Here is a 17,663-nt window from a genome sequence, read left to right on the forward strand (position 1 = left end):
CACAACTGACGCCTGAATGACCCTCTAAAGGTCCTCTGACATGATCAAGAGCTCTGGCAGAGAGGAACGGAGCCATTAAGTGTCCGTCTCACGCTCTTTCCAAAGCACTCGGTCAGCCAGGAGCTGGAAGTTGCTCCAAACCCTGAAAGTATCTCAGTCATTTTAAACACAGCCCTCCGAAAACCAAAAATACCAAGACCCAGAAACACTCAGCACATCTGCCAAGGCTTGTCCTGATTTGAGGGGCCTCTTCTACTGCTCCGGGGGACAGCTGAGTGTGTGTGTGTGTGTGTGTGTGTGTGTGTGTGTGTGTGTGTGTGTGTGTGTGTCCATGTATCAACATGTATTCAGTTGCATATGTGTCTTCAGTGATGTGTGTGTGTGTGTGTGTGCGCTCAGTAGCAACAAAGTCATTCAGCAGGTTTGCCGTGTTTGGACAGGTGAGAGCGTCAGGAGGAAGCCACGCTGATGACGAAGATGATGACGTTTGCAGCCATGTTTTTCCTGCCGCCTCGTTCATAGTAGTGGAATGTAATTATATACATTTACTCAAGTACTGTACTTCAGTACAATTTAATTGAGTATTTCCATTTTATTCTAATCTATACCTTTTTTTATTACTTTTTGGATGCAAACATTGTAATTTTGACTGCACTTCATTTATTTTATAACTTTCTTTACTTGTAACTTTGCAGATTAGATTAATATAAATGAACCAATACATTATAATGAATTATGAAGCAGTACATTAAGTAATTAAACCAGCTGCAACATTTAAGCAATGTACAGATGAATGAGTCACTAATTATGATCCAGTAATGAATATTATACTTTTTTAAATACTTGTTACTTTAGGTATTGTTATTGCTACTTTTACTTAAGGAAACGATAAGAAGTTTGGTTCCACCGCTGCTGGTTTATACATGAAGTGTGTGTGAAACAGTCAGGTGATTGTGTAGCAGCCGTATTTTAGGCCATCTAAATATAAATAACCATAAAAATGTGCTGCTATTTCTAAACCAACTGTAATATTATCACTTTACCACTCGAGAATGAACTTAAGGCGAGCTGACCAAAGCCTGGACCATCTGGTCAGACAACCATCGCTGCCTTTTGCTAAAACAGCCCATCTACACACTAATAACAGCCTGCAGCTCTGCTTTTGGCTCTGCACAGCAGGATATCAAAAAAAAAAAATCAAACAATGAGCACTTTTTACAATAACGCAGCAGGACAAGTATCCTAAACGCGCGTCCGCAGCCGTACCGTGCAGAGCCGTCGACATCTGCAGGTCCATGCGGCTCTTCTGCTCCGCTGCGCTGATCTGCTGCTGCTGCTGCTGCTGAGCAGGTGTGTTGGCAGGTTTCTCTGAGAGAGTCAGGCCGCGTGACGTCGTCTGCATGTGTGACCGCTCCGAACGGAGCTGCTGACTGATCTCTGAGGAGGAGAGGTAAGAAAAAGTGAACGTCTCGTGCTTTTACAATCGACGACTTTCATTTGAACTCGCGTTAACATAGCACTTAAAAAAAACAACCCAAAAACCCCAGCAAGAATGCAAACAACAAAAAGCTTTTGAACCGCTAACTGCTGGCATATTTTAATGACAAGTTGGCGTGTTATGGTGCATTTAACTCTAACGTTATATCTCAATAAAGTGACAATAAAATGTAACTACAACCAACTGACTGCTTAAAAGAGAAACTTTCTTTTTTCGGACCTTATTTATGAGTCCTGGTGAGTTTTCACATTGTTATCCGACAACTAAAGCTGTCAAATAACGTTGTGCAGTAAAACATACAATATCTTCCCTCTGATATAGTGGAGAACCAATAAAAACCTACATGAAACGTAAATACTGAAGTAGGTAGAAGGTGGTAAATGTACTTCCACCACTAACCACAGCCACATTCTTACTCCCACCTAGTTTATTGTGTTCCGTGCTGCAGTTAAACGGTTATTATCCACTGGAAGAGGAACTGTGTCTTGTTTAGTCATCCTACATTCCAGAAGAGGCCAGAAACGAGCTCCCGAACACATGACAATCGCCCCGCGTTCATGTGCCAGCCGGCATGAATGCGTGTTATGTAACTCAGAAGGAGCCATGAATCAGCATCAACAGCGAGGTGTTGGTGGAGGCGGGGGGGCAAAAACAACAAGAGGCCGATGGGTGCGACGTTCACTGGTTCCCAAAAAGAAATGAGCTCATTGTTGGTTCACGTCCAAAGCCCCGCCGCATTTTTCAGGGTCAGAGATAACTTTGGCCTGTCCGGTCCGATCAGGATCCTCTGTAGACGGTGTGTGTGTGTGTGTGTGTGTGTGTGTGTGTGTGTGTGTGTGTGTGTGTGTGTGTGTGAGAACGCTCGCTTTTAAATGTTTTAAATCCTGGTTCTATCATGTAAAGCACTTTGTGACTTTTGTTTTGAAAAGTGCTGTGTATACATATACATATATATATATATATATATATATATATATATATATATCTATAAAGTTAATTATTATTAATAATCGTATTTCACAGTTATAGTTCATTAAAATACTTTCTTCCCAAAAGAATCAAGCAAGATCACAATATCCCTGCATCCTTCAAAACTAAACATAAAATAAATGAATAACTTAAACTGACACCGTTTATATATTTCACCTTCCTTCCTTTTTATCTAATCTTTATTATAAGACCTTAAAATCTCGGTGTATAATGTATATTTTTCTTCTTTTTCCATCTTAATTACAAATAAATGAACTGAATTCCTAATGCTAATGCTACAGGGCAATCATCTGCATTTTTGTAAATTTCATGATTCAACTGCTTCCAATTTCTGTTTGGTGTTCTGCTTAAAAGATAGCTTTTTGAGTTTTTGGCCTCTAGTTTTTACTTTACATCGAAGCTAAATAAGAAATGAGACAATATACTAAGAAGAAGAAGAAGACTAAAAGCTAGTAAAGATAAAAACAACATAACTTGTTTGTTTACAAGACAAATCCACGGGGCAACTTTAAGTGTTGCTACTTTTAAAACTCTTACGAGGTGCTTGAGAGTGTAATTGAGGTGTTTTTCTCGAGAGGAATCGCTCTGGTCCTTAAAGAAAGTGAGCACCGAGATATTAAAACTCAAAACAGAATGATCTTTAGGAGTTTCAGCTTACTGAACACCTTTAAAAAGTTTGATTGTAACTAGAAGAGAAAAAACAAATGTAATCAAACTCTGTCTCACTGCTGCCTCAGGCATTAAATACAAGACTGCAAGCTTGACAACTATTTTGCAAGATATTCTCTCTCTCTCTGTGTGTGTGTGTGTGTGTGTGTGTGTGTGTATGTGTGTGTGTGTGTGTGTGTGTGTGTGTGTGTGTGTGTGTGTGTGTGTGTGTGTGTGTGTGTTTCTTTCAGTTGTCTGCCCTTGAGACTATGCTTTGATTGCCTGGCACGACGTTCAGCCAGTTAACGCAAGAACCATTTCTTTCTGCAGCACCTGAGACCACGTGGAACCATCAGCATCCTCAGTAAAACCTCTCACCTTCGTTCGCGGAGTCCGACTGCAGCTTCAGGATGTCCTCGGCGCTTCCGTACTTCATGACCGAGTTGATGGACGAGAGCGTGCTGACCAGCTGACTGTTGATGGATCCGAACTGGGACTGGGGCTGACCGAAAGCGTCCGCGAGCTCGCTGTAGTTCTCCGCCAGCAGCATTTGTTGCTCCTGCAGCAGCTTCTGGACCCTCTCGATGTAGTGGTCCAGTCCGGCGCCCCCCTGGGCTTGAGCTTGCAGTGGTGCAGCCTCAGCCTCAGCCTCAGCCTCCTCGGCCTCTTTGCTGCTGCCTGTGACACATTCAGCTGGCTGGGAGGGGCCGCACGCTATGTTCCTGGTCTTTAATCCAACCAAGAAGTTCTCCTGGATGCTAAATGGTCCCACCCCACATTCTTTGGTTGTAGTAGAGCTCGATTTGCCAAGGAATGACTCCACGTCGGTGGTGGTTCCAACAGCGATGGAACGCATCTTTGCCGTCGAGTGAACGTCTTTGATGAGTCCTTCCCCGGCGGCGACCGTCCTCGTTTCGGTGACGGCCGTGTTGGTGTGTTTGTCACAAGTGATCAGCCCCATATCAGTGAAAGAGTCGGTCAGCACAGACGTCCTCGTGTTGGTGGATTTGCTCGCCACTTCCGTCTCGGTATTGGTCTGCCGAGTTGCCGACTCGGGAGCAGCCATGACACCGGAGTCCACTTTGCTGACGTAATCCGGGTCAGTTCCTCGCGACAGCAGCGTCTTGACGGGACCGACGATCACATCCACCGAACAATCTCCGCAGCCGACTGATCTCGACTCTTTGCTCAGCTCCGTCATGGGTTTGCAGAGAGCCAGGCTGTCTACCGATTCCTCCGTGTTAACTCCCACCTCGCACACATTCAGCTCCGCGCCCACCAGCTGGTCGCACGTCTCCACCCGTCTCCCTACACACTGGTCTTTTACCTCCCGGCGCTCGTGCACCACCCACCGGTCCATCGGGACCTCTGGGCCTGTGGCAACACTCTGCACGCTGGGTTGACAGGACACTCCGACAGTATGGCTTTGTAGAGATTTAGCTGCGTTCGCTTGGCTGGATTCCAGATTCTCACCCACTCCCAGGCTGCGCATCTGGACTTTGGCCTCCACGCAGGCGTTGTACATCTCAGGCCTCGCCATCAGACCTTTGTCCACTTTTTTCTTGTTCGACCCACCGGCCGCTTGGAGCTCCAGCTTAAGCTTTCCCATCTCTATTTGGTGCGTGCTTTCTTTCAGCTGCACCTCCAAGCGGTAGATCTTCTCCTTCAGTGCCTCGATGGTCTGCTGCTGCAGCTCGATCTCCCGCTCAGCTTCACTGGTCATGCCCAGCATGGCCTCGGTCACGCCAACCGCCGCGCTGCGCATTTCCCGCGGCTCCGTCGATACTCCAGCATCCCGGAAACAATGTCCATTCGTCCTTTGATTGACAGGAAGGCTGTTCATGTTTTCATCGGTAACTATGCCAATGGACTTTTGGTGGGCCTGGTTTTGCGCGAGCTTCTGAGGCCGAGTTTCTGTCACATTATTGTCCAGGGTCGTCTGCTCCAGAGCTTGGACCTCAGCAGCCAGACGTCTGAACTCCTCCAGCCGCTGAGCGTTCTGTTCCTGGACTTCGGGCTCCATGATGTGCAGCTCCGTTTCCTTTGGGATGGGGCCCGGGTTCTCCATTTGGTCGGCGCTGCCTACACTGTAGGAGCGCTTGCGAAAGCCACCAGGACCTTGATTTTTGGACTGAGCAGCCAATTGTCTTTTCTCTTCCTGAAGAACAGCAATCTTAACCTGTAAGATTGGAATGGTTTTCACCTGCTCCTCTAGCTCTTTCAGCTTCTTGAGGGCCACGACCATCTGCTCCCGGATTTGTTGGAGGTGCAACGGGCTGACGTTTGTGACAGGCGTGGCCATGCCGGAGCTCATGGGGCTGTGGCGGATGGAGCTCCCCATGGATGGCGGGTAGTACATGTTGTACTCTCCATTGGGGAGGTGACCGTTGATGGGGAGAGGGTGATGGGTGGTGGGAGAGATCTGGCTCGGGGCCATGGAGCCAGAATAAGAGGACAGCGAGCTGCTGGAGCCCATGCCGCCGAAACTGGCAAGACGGCGGCGGGGCATCGGTGGCTCACTGTGCGGTTGCATGAGCAGGCGCTCCTGTTCGAGGCGAAGACGCGTCTCCATGAGGGTCCTCTCCACCTGGGGGTTGTGACGAGGGGCAAACCTTGGCGAAGGAGGCGGCAGCAGCAGCTTCTGCTCCGTGATGTTCAAGTAGGATTGTTGCAGAGGGGCTTCACAGGTTGCTCTGGAGAGGGAAGGGGTCAGCGGCGCAGCGACCTGGGGCCTGGCGTTGAAGAAGACTGGGGACTGCTTGTCGTCGCTGTTGGAGGAGGACAGGGAGTCTGTGGAGGTCCATTCGGCCCGAGTGCTGCCCCCGCCAGTGCTGCCCCGAGGCACCGCCAAGGGTTTGGCCACTTTGGGCTTCCTCTGGATACTCAGCTTCTTAATGGTGTTGCCCCTCTCAATGTCGTCGACATATTTGAGGAAGTCCAGGTCTAGCTGATAACCATAGGGAGTTTCAACATAGTAGGGGGCCACAGAGTCCTTCTCGTCCTCTGTGCTTGGGCATCTTTGTCCTCTTTCTGAAACAGAGACCACAAGAACATAAAGTTAGTTAAGAGTTTTTGTGTTTTTGTAAAGAGCGAAAGCAAATAAACAGCGTGCTACAGAATTGGGGAATAAAAGGAAACTTTTAAAGAAACCATCAGAGGAATTTAAAAAAAAAATGACACATTTATTGCCCTGAAGCAGCTCGAGTGTCAGGCAAAGCGTTTCCTCGGTCGCTGACAATCGGCATAATTTGAAAGTGCGAGTACAAACACGTCTCAGGTTTCTCACATCTCTGCTGGAAAAGCGTGAGTGATAATCATTTTGGCAAGGGGCGGTTGAAGTCAGCCCAAAACTATGTGAGATGCAACTATGTGAAGCAAACACCAAATGTCAAGAGGCGTAGTAAACTTCTGAATAAAAACAAATGTTGGTTTACTTGTATAATTTAGCCTGGTGAGGTTTTGGGGGTAGGGTTAGGGTAGATAAACAGAACGTTGTTTACAAAGCACAGATAAGAGACGAGCCGAAGGGGTCAGAAAAACAGACAGTCAATATGTTGAAGTCCAAAATTCATCCGTCATGTCAACATTTGAGCTTCTACGGACACATACGAGACATAAACTATCACGTTTTGAGCACACAGTTTAAAGACAGAAACAAATTAAACTACAGTGAATTTCCTGAGTTCATACACTTTGTACAGAGCAGTCAAAGCTGCTTAAAGTCCAAACTCCACACTCTCCGTCAGAGCGAGTCCAGAGAGCCAGTCAGCCTTCCAGGCCGGTCGGAGCCTCCACTACACTCACTCTGCGTTGGCTAAAAGCAGCGTCTTGTTCTTGGTATGCCTGGAACTCTCAGCGACTAAAGCAAACACAGGCTGGAAATAAACAGCCCGACTCTTCCCCTCCGGTGCAGCCCGCCAGCTCCGGCTACCGTCTTCTCCCCGTCAATCCTTTTCCATTCAGATACAAACAGAGGGAGGGAATTACAAGGCTTAAAGCCCGCTGCTAAAAACCACCTTGTTGTTCAAGCTGCACTCACCTCAGACCGGCAGCATTTTACTTTTCCTTCTTCTTCTTCACTGTCTCTCTCTGCTGGCCAGGATTTAACTGCAGACCCGAGCCACAGAACTGCTGTTTCTTCTCACTCTTTCTCAATCCTCTCTCCATAAAGGAGGAGGAGGAGGGGGGGGGCATAAAAAGTTCCACTATTGGTGTAAACTGAAGCACAGCACTGCTCTACATCACTATTGGACAGCTGCCTCCTCCAATCCCACGAGGCTCTGAGCCCAGAGCTTCCCTTCCCAAATAAGAGTCCTGTTATTCCGTTGGAGGGGAGGTGAACTCATGACAATGATGGCCTGTTGTTGAGACGGATCACTCGGCTACCGTACAGGTCCAGCATTTATACTTTGCAGGGCAAACTTTCACCAAGTAAGATATCTACTTTTATACAATTATATAAAAACATTTGAATTCGTTTATCCATTTTTTTCTTGATAAATGACCAACAATCAGTTTTTCTTTGTCAATTATGACAGTAATTTTAAATTTTGGGGGGATTTTAGGCAGTTGGTTGGACAAAATAAGCCGAAGACATCACACTGGGGCTTTTGGAACTCTTAACGGGCGTGTATCACTATTTTATGACATTTTATAGTGAAAAAAAACCCTGATTAACCAACAAAATAATCTGCAGAAAACAACCGTTAGTTGCAGCCCTAAACCAGATACGTTGCCAATTAAAAGTTACCGCAAACGTTTACATCTATTCATGCCGAGTCGAGCACAACGTGAAGCTCTTTTCCTTTAGGAACATTTTCTAGAAAGTTTAAGTGCATCTTAATCCTCAAACAGAACCTGCTTTGTGTTTCCTCATGCACAGACCTGAAATAAGCACGTCCTGTTTATTTTTTGACTGGTGTAAATATGAGGCAGCAGCACAGTCACGGTCTTGTGCTGTCTGGGTCCCCCCCCCCCCGTACCGCTGAGACCCCGGACAGCTGAGCGATGACCTCATGAACACGGGACAACTGAAGGGTCGCGCTGCAGTGACGGGGCTCCAGCCATCAGCAGCTGTTACGTTGTCGATTCGACAGAGATTACACAACAGCTACAGACAGTCCTCTCCTCCATTAAACAACGACCACGTTCTTATGAAATGTGACATCTTTACAACATCTCCTTGGCGTCTTCTAAAAATGACACATTTTAGGGAGACAAAGTGTTCCCAAATTGAGCTCCACCAGCTTGAGTAAGCACTGCTAGTATTTAAGGAATTTAAAAACAAAAAAGGGACCTCCGCCTAGATTTAACTTCCCTCTCCATTTAGTTAGTTCATCTTTTAATACTAAAGTAAAAATAATATGATACTGAAATGGGCCATTCTGCATAATGAGTATTTTGACTTTTGGTATATTTTGACACTAATTTACAGCATTTCTACACGGTAGTATTGCTACGGTTACATAAAAGGTAAAATATGCAACACTTTCCTAATAAACAATGTCTGGACTGGTACAAAAATAAAGCCTCTCAATCATCACTGATGACCCGTTACAAGGATGTGGTGGTGTCTATCTGCAGAGAACCTGCCTGTATTTTCTCTTTGCTTCTTATTTTGCCGTGTTCTGGACGTTAGCAAAGAGCATTTGGATCCCACTCGGGGTTAAAACCTCCAGCGGTTGTCATTCCCCGGTCAAACACCACTTCGTCACGCCCAGACAGGACACAGCTGGATGACGCGAGTCTCGAGCCGCATTCATCCAAAATCCGGCACCTTCCCGCAGCTTTGTGAGGAGACGTGGACGTTTTTTCATTTGTGTTTTAGAGCGTAAACGAAAATAACTTTTTATTCTTCTGATTCACGGCGTTGTTCTCATTAACGCCGGCCCCTCTCTTCATTCAATCCGTAGCTTACATCATCATGATTTATCACGGAACAACACAAAACATCTGTTTTCTAGCGTCTCCAATGTGAACATTTTGAGCTTTTTTCTACGTTTTGTAGAGCTGTGAAATGACTTTGAACATTTGGAAGTTGTGACGGACATTTTTCAATATTTAACATTCATAAAATAAATTAATTTCATAAAAATTTGATTAAATAGATTTAGATTTAATAAATTAAATAAAAACCTAAACAGACTAATCAATAATGAAAACAGTTTGTTGCTGACCTCGTTCGTTTTCATCAGTGTTTTTGAAAACAACAATTAAATCCCTGAACTCAACATTATGCAAGTCAACAACTTAAAACGGCATCCAGAGCTTGGCACACGCCCTGCTTCACGTCTCTCAGCTGGGACATTAAAATATTTCAGCCCAATTATCCATCGTCATCTGTACATTCATTCTGTGGAAGCTGAATGTGGCAGCTCGTATGTTTCCAGCAGCTCCTTCTCACACGTGTTGCAACTCATTTCCAGGCCAGAGCCTCCAACTGAAACCAGGTGCCGACTGAACACAGTTGCTCTTTTGAAAATAAAGTCAAATACGTTGATGTCCTAAAGAAGAAGCCCCCGGTCTGATTATTCACACTTTGTAGCCAAATTCAAGCTTTGGGGCTTCTCATGAGTTGTCTGAATTGAGATATAAAGATATCTTTGTTGCTTTTTTGAATATTTTTTTTTCCCCACTCATTCATCTAAAACCTGTCTGTGACTCCTTTTCAGTAACTTTAAACCCATGAACTCTCCCTCTCTGTGTGTGTTTGCTCTTAAAATACTGCGCTGAAGGCCAACTTTGGGCCTTGATGTTGAAATCTGTGAGGAAAAATATACAACCAGGGCTTGGTTTATTTTGCACTGGCTCTGTAAAAAGTCTAATTTTAGAGCTGACAGAAGCCTTTTATCATCCTCACCGCCCTCAGAGGCAGAATAAATGAGGCGACTGGTCTAAATGTGTCTGCAAGTCCGTTATCGAAACGGTGCACAGAAATCATAATATGTGAGTCTACACACACACACACACACACACACACACACACACACACACACACACACACACACACACACACACACACACACACACACACACACACACACACACACACACACAATAGAGAACCAGAAAGATGCAAACTTCCTGTTTGGCCTACAAAAATACGCCATCCCTGCAGCACTCTAAAGTCAAGACACCAAATAAAGAAATGGGCAGATATTTTCGTACAATTGCACAAAGTCATGAGACAAACACGTTACACAGTTGCACTGGTCTTATACACACAGCTGCAGAGTGGAATAAGACAGTGTAGTGGTTACACTCGGTGCTTTACACGGAGTGAGACCAAAGTATGATGCAAGTGCCTGGGTGGAGGGGTCTCTGGTGGCCCACACACACCCCCTTTCTCATACAACCAGGCTGGTATTTCCTGGCTCTGCCTGCGAGCTCTATACGCCTAATTACTCACAAGAAAAAGTAGAGCCAGCATTTAATCAACGCCTCAGTGCAGCAGCTCAACACCAGGAACAGGAAACAGAGCTAAAAAGACAATAAGTACATTAAAGCTGCACATTCCTGCCCTTTTTTAAACACATTCAGGACAGACGGAGCGCAGCCGCCAACTGTGACCTATTAGCTTCTACTAGAAACTCACAGGGCCGAGCCAGACCCTGCTGCCAAATTCAACAACTTAACTCGGTACATGATGATGCAGACCGGAGGAAATGTTTGGGCTTCCTCTGCGAACATCGAGGCAGCTTGAAAAGCTTTGCCCACGTCCGTCTTTTCTCATAGATGGTCAAGCAAAACAATCAGACATGACGTACTGGTTTATTTCTAGTGAACCAGTTTCTACCTTTTTATTGAAAAGGGTAAAATAACGTTTCTTTGCATTATATATTTTGCAATAAATCTGCATTACTTTCCCAAATGTATGTAACAAAATGAACAGCTACTTTTGCCGCACATCATCTTGACAAAACTACAATCATGAAATGCTAACACGCTGACATCATGCTAACACACTTCATATACCGATTCATCCGGTACACCGATTTTAATTTCCCGTATGATATAAATTTTTCGCATAGCCAAAACTGCTGTAACTCTTCATCAGGCAGCCAAATATATTGTTCGCGCAGAGAGCGCTACGGTCGGAGCTAAGGCTACTTGTGTATTGAGAGGGACCCCTAAGTTATGGTTATAACACAACAATTAATAACCCACAACTAACTCTCTTTAACAGGGCAACACCACGGCACACAACAGTTTGTGACACAAACAATTTGTAACACTAATAATTGTACAATTTTAAAATTACACCACCGAACGGCATGCTGGGTACAGCTCGCTAGCTAGCCCGTTAGCTAGTCTGTTAACAGCTGGGAGAGGCTCCGTCGCTACAGTAACGTTACATTAAAGAACAGAAAAGAGCGATGCGGGATGAACAAAGAGAGACCAGAGATGCACCAATACCATGTGTGCCCAAGAGAGGAGCTGTGTGGAAGGTTTGGTCCCGCTACAGACAGCCGAGAAAGACGGGTTCAGAGCAATGACTAAAACACTGGATTTAAACTACGCTGCAGTTTGCACAGTAAAAAATTGTTTACATTCTGCAACTGTTTCATACATTCCGATTCCTTCATATATTGTAACATTTTGTGGGGCAAAGCAAACCCTCTAGTAATCAAAGCCTTTATACACGATGACATTAAAATGGTTTTGATATTCTATGTATTCCTGACAGTAGAGTAAGCCACTATAAACCTATAAAAACAGTCAAGGGAGAGAAAAAATACCGTGATATACCGTGAAACAGCAGGAATCTTAAAAAATACCTGATACAAATTTTTTTGGGTCATACCGCCCAGCACTATGATGTAGCAACAAAAAAACAACAACAAAAAAAACACAAAAATTAGTAACATTGTAACAAATATAATTTTTACCCTTTTTTGTACGGATTTAACAAACTGAACTTTAAGGCTACTGGTAGCTGGGTTTTTGTTAGCTTAAAACAGAGTCAGGCTAGCCGTTTCCCCATGTTTCCTGTCTTTATGCTAAGCTACGCTAACTTGCTGCATCTATCAAACATCTACACAAGACCCTGATCTTTTTGTTTCTCCAGTTGCATGGTACACAAATCAGCCCCCTCTGAAAATGACCAAAAAAAGAGAAGCCATTTTAAGTTTTTTATCGAGGAACAAAATGGTTTAGTGCACAATGTCTTAATGTCTCAGTACATTGCATCTCTTGCAACGTACAACGTACAATACACTGTATTGTACATGCATTCGCTGTTGATGCTAAATGAAGATACTGTTCAGCCCTACTGGCTCACTAAAGCTACAGTCACACTTAAAACCAGTTCTACATCTATTCATCAAACACCGGTCCAGTGAATAGAACAACAAACTATTGTCCCGTTTAGTTTACAAAGACACAGAGCTCCGCCCCTTCGGCACAAGTGACGATAAGCTAACAGCACTTACATAAACACACAAACACAATGAGGAAAGTGACTGAGGGGGCAGAGTAGGAAAACAGCACCACGGGGTTGTTTCAAGTGGCAGATGGGTGACAGAAACAAAACCACTGTAAGGGGTTTGAATGAGCAGTGTGGGGGGGGTGGGGGGGCACAACAGGCTGGAGGCATTCAGGTCAGACCACAGCCGTGATGGTCTGCTGTGAGCCATGACTCAGCATCTGCAGGGTTTTTGGTGCAATTAAGTTTCCTTTTTTGGGGGATTTTTTAAATGCTTAACACACCTCAGATAGTCATGATTTGTAGTCGTCTTGTTAAAAATGTCGAAATTATACAAAGGATGTTAGCGTAATAATTAGTGATGCTTTAAAATTTGTTTTCCTGCAACTGTGACTGTCCACTGGAAAGGAAACGGACGAAAAGAGGACGGCATTCAGTAAATATTTTTTGGAATAGTATTTTAAAAACATCACAAAGAGGAAGTCCCTCGACAGCCTCCCCCCAAAAAAGGGGTACTACACTTCCCATAATGCAACTTAATAGCACTTCATCAACCTCCACTTTGTATTTCCATAAAAAAAAACTAAATCTACAAAAGTCTGAAGACCAAGCTGAGACAACAGACTTGATGAAGCTCCTCCAGAAGAACAGAAGACATTAGACAAAGTGTTTTACAGGCCGAGTAGCTGCAAACAAAACAAAAACTTCACGGGCAATATTTTAACTTCTAAAAACCAACAGCTGTCACACTCAAGATATTCAGCCGTCTACCTGATCTTCAACTTATTAATGTCGAGTGAATCTCTGCAGTCTTCTTGAAATTCTCTCGGTGCAGCAGGTGACCACATTGGCATGTTGACTGCCAACACTGCAGACAAGCTATTTTTACAGTTTGCAAAAAGGGGTGGGGGGGGGGGTTTAGCAGTGTTAGCGTAGCATTCCTCAGCATTTTTCACATTCTGTAAAAAAAAAAAAAAAGGACAATAAAATACCCTTTGTTGGGTTGGTAGCCTTTGAAGTGGATCCACACATCTACGTACTTAAATGAAAGATAAATCTCAGAGTGGAATTTAAATGGCGGTGGCAGACCGACACTGAGAGCATCTGTCCTGCATGCTGTGCATTCCTGGAGGGATTTTAGAAGTAAGAAGCTTCACTCTCTCCTGTTAGTGTGGACAGGAATGCGAGTCGTCTGCAGGTAGGGGTGTGTGTGTGTGTGTGTGTGTGTGTTCTGAGCTGACAGCGTTTATTTCACACTGAAGCGTGCAAATCCTCTCTGCATGTTGCGCCGTGTGAACGCACACAACCTCAGCGTGTTTCAGTAGCAAAAGAGCTGCAGCGATAACTTGCATACTTGCAGGAATGTCAAAACTTAAACCAAAACGTGTCGACTCCTCTGTGAGAGGTCCGTGAAAAGATTATGTGAACACACACACACACACACACACACACACACACACACACACACACACACACACACACACACACACACACACACACACACACACACACACACACACACACACACACACACACACACTAAAAAGAAAGTTTGGTCATTTAATGAACTTCTGCTGAATGTGACATTCAAATGAATAATATACCGAAAGAACAATAACCTGTTTTTTTTTTATAGACTTAATGTAGAATGATAGATCATATAATAATAAAAACATGAGGTTTTATTTGTTTATTCCTGGTTTTACTAGCTAAAGAGTGAATTGCTGTTTATACAATATAAAGCAGTTAAAATTTATTTATTTCTAACTTAATGTCCCGTACCTGCAAATTCATATTTCATAGTACGTCATATGTATGCAAAACCAACGTGTGAAACTTAATTAAGTTAATTGCAACCATATCACTTAGCTCTAGATACAAGTGATCAATCAGTCTCATTCATTCTGATGCTACTGCGACTAATACAAGACGCTACAAAGCTTTAAATGCCATATATTACATATGCACTGATCACTTCCACTGATGTAAACTCATATTTTAATGCCTAAAAAGCTCCTGAATGACTTCAGCTAAAAAAATTAAATATGCTATTTCATGCTAGAAAGGAAAGCGTTCACTTCCGTGTGCGGTTGAGATGGAGACAGATGTGATGCAGGAGCTCACCGGTTAAATAGAATTGCCTGAAGGATCCCTGAAACTGGACACCTACATCTACATTTAGTCCCTTTGTATCCTCATCCAGCTCCGTTATATTTTAGTAAGGATGAGCACATGTTGTTCATGAGGCAGCGAGGGACCGCTTGACATGTCAGAGTATATTATTAACCAACAGACTGCTACAAAAGGTACCAAAACGTAGCAGAGGAAAATACTTTAACATACAAAAAGATAAAAACACAGAACATGCTAGAGTATCTCCAATACATGCACAATCAAAATCCAAAGCAAGTAGAACATCGTATGATCAAAAATAATGAAGAGGAAGGGTTGGTTTACCTGAGCCATTGCCATTCACGTGCATGGTTTGAGCCATGGCTGCAGCCGTGCGCTCTCAGTCCCACAACAAGACCTACTGCGGTCATGCAACTGCCATGCATCAAGTCCAGGTTACCATGCAGCCTGCAGACTGAGAGAAAACACAAAAAGGAGGCATTTTACTCACATAGAAGGTTAGTCGCAAAGAGTCAAGCGCAGACAAGGTTAAGCAGCTTTTATGTCTTAAGAGTCGGAAGAAGCAGTGGAACCGATTTAAACATGAGATAATGATACTGATAAAAGGCTTTAATAGTGAATATTTCAGCCATTTCCTCCGATACGATAGGCCGTTAGATGACGCATACGAGCACGCCACCGAAACACTTGATGAAATGGGATGAAAACATTCTTTTGCAACTTGTGAAATAGGACAGACTTGCTCTGGTTGTGCCCATTTGTAAGATCGTCTCAGACACGACATCATCCAGGCCTGTTACTTTTTTTTTTTAACTTTACTTTCTGCAATTAGGTGGAAAATATATCGGCATTTGGCCAAAATGAGCTGGAAAATATCTGCAAAAATCAAAACATCGTGCTCCCCCAAAAAACAAATCTGTTTTCTTTTTTGCTTCAGTACGTTGACAAATGAAAATAAAAAGGAACTGACTTGTTGACCGTACATTACAGTCGCGTCAGTGGAAGCAGAGCTTACAAATGAAAAGTACAACAGAGAAACAGAGTTTGACCAGTGGTGGAAGAAGTACTCAGATCCTTAACTCAAGTAAAAGTACTAGTATAACATTTCAAGATCAAAAGAGTATCAAAAGTAAAAGCATTTAAATGTCATAGCTGCTCAAGGTGAAGCTAGTTTAAATATTTAATATGGAGTTCTGTAATGTAGCCCAGAGGTTCCCAACCTGAGGCATCGGGCTTCTCCTACGGGTCCTGAGATGATTAATGGGAGAAAGGCGATTAAAAACATAAAGGTCTGATGAACAAATCTGTATTCATTTTTGTATTTCTTTAATTTGTTGGATAATTTGACGTCTTTGAGCCACAAACAGTCATTTAAATGAAAACCATGTGAGAAGTGTGAGGGGAAATGTCTCTTTTGGTGGAACTGCTGCTACTAGACAGTTTGTTAATAAGTCAAAAAGGTCGTAAACCTCTGGTTTAATCTTCAAACAATGTGTGTTATTAAGTAAAGTAATTGGTAGCCAAAGCTGTCAAATAAATGTAGTGGAGTAAAAAGTACAATATCTCCCCCTGAGATGTAGTGGAGTAGAAGTATCGGGAAATGGAAGTCCTCGAGGGAAGTACAAGTACCTCAAAACTGTACTTGAGTAAATGTACTTAGTAATATTCCACCACTGCAGAGTTCATGCGACGTCTACATGAAACCTTTCGTCTCTGTGAAAGCTGAAGCCCACTTAAAGCGATCGCCGGCGCTGACCTCGGCTATTTCTTCACAGGTGTGTTTGCGTCTGACATTTATGAACATAGAGGTCCAGTGTGCGCTGGCCTGCTCATCATCAATGGATGCATTATGAGCCGGGACAAAAGAGCTATTCTCCTTCATAAAGACACTTCATGGGCCACAGAGAGGGCCTGCTCTGTTGAAGGAGCATCTGGAGGAGGAAAGCTTGGCTCCGAGAGACCCAGACCTCTTTTACACTCTCTATGTAGGACTACTGACCTCAGACCACCTGACCTGTTGATCACTAGCTCCTAGAGGTGGGCTCCATGCCTCCTAGGGGTTTCTTTAAGAGGGTCCTCGGGGAAATAAGACAAGCGCGTATTTCACTACTAGTGATGTCTCTAAAATCAGCAGCTCGCTTGCATTTAATGAGCTTGCCAATGCTTGGAAATCCTCAGGACCTCAGCGACTTAATACATTTAAAATCAGTACAAACTGGAAAAATATCATACATCTTCAAAATATCCTTCAAAATAAAGTCCTAAAACAGGAAGATGTGTAATTTTATTATTATCATTATTGTAGAGAAGCCATTACGCCAAAAACTATAGTGATAGAGATGTGAGCCTCCACACTGATTTGTCCCACTATACCAGACGGCCAGCCGAGGTGCTGTTATTTGTTTTTTTTAAACAATATATTTATAGTTTTTATTCTCAGTGTGGACGTGCCTGAAGCCCGTGTGAGTTTTAGCGAGGTTTACCTGATGAACTAGCATCTAGGTCAAAATTGTAATATAGTTAATTCACTGTAGAAACTGTTGGTAGATGAAATAACCAGGTGAGGATGTTCGTTTTTGTCTAATTCAGTTTGAATTATGACATGATTTCTAAGTGCTTCCATCAGGTTGATGCACAAAACCTGTAAAAATCACCTGAAAGGTCACTTTTCAGGCGAGCAGCAGCAGCAGCAGCAGCACATGTAAATCTTTGTTTACAGTAGGAGGCCAAATAAAGCAGCGCGGCGACGTCATCGCGCCGCTGTGTCTAAATCCAAACTGTCCGTCATCCAGAGGAACGACTATAGATGCGATACGGAGAAGAAAGAGATACTCGGAGCATACCGGGCTGTTCCAGCATCCAAATAGACTGAAATCTATTTAGTCTGCAGCCCCTCCTCCTCCGAGCTACTTTATTTAAACTTTACATTTATGAGGAACTCCAGCGAGGGAATAAGTTAGCCTCTAGAAA

At 43.7% G+C, this 17,663-nt stretch overlaps 1 protein-coding gene across 2 annotated transcripts in view; it reads right to left on the bottom strand.

Moving 5' to 3' along the window:
• kank1a (KN motif and ankyrin repeat domains 1a) overlaps positions 1–17,663 on the bottom strand; it is a 51,214-nt gene that overhangs the window by 7,195 nt on the left and 26,356 nt on the right. For both annotated transcript variants that reach the window (XM_068720821.1, XM_068720822.1), the window contains exons 2-4: positions 15,018–15,147; positions 3,515–6,166; positions 1,267–1,437 (exon numbers count right to left, since the gene is read on the bottom strand). In XM_068720821.1, coding sequence (XP_068576922.1) covers positions 1,267–1,437; positions 3,515–6,166; positions 15,018–15,054 — 2,860 coding nt within the window. In that variant the 5' untranslated portion in view covers positions 15,055–15,147. The remainder of the gene's footprint in view (positions 1–1,266; positions 1,438–3,514; positions 6,167–15,017; positions 15,148–17,663) is intronic.

The sequence above is a fragment of the Cebidichthys violaceus genome, unplaced genomic scaffold (assembly GCF_023349555.1).
Source record: "Cebidichthys violaceus isolate CVI_PGR_0920_01 unplaced genomic scaffold, fCebVio1.0.p SCAF_26, whole genome shotgun sequence".
NCBI classification, from domain to species: Eukaryota; Metazoa; Chordata; class Actinopteri; order Perciformes; family Stichaeidae; genus Cebidichthys; species Cebidichthys violaceus.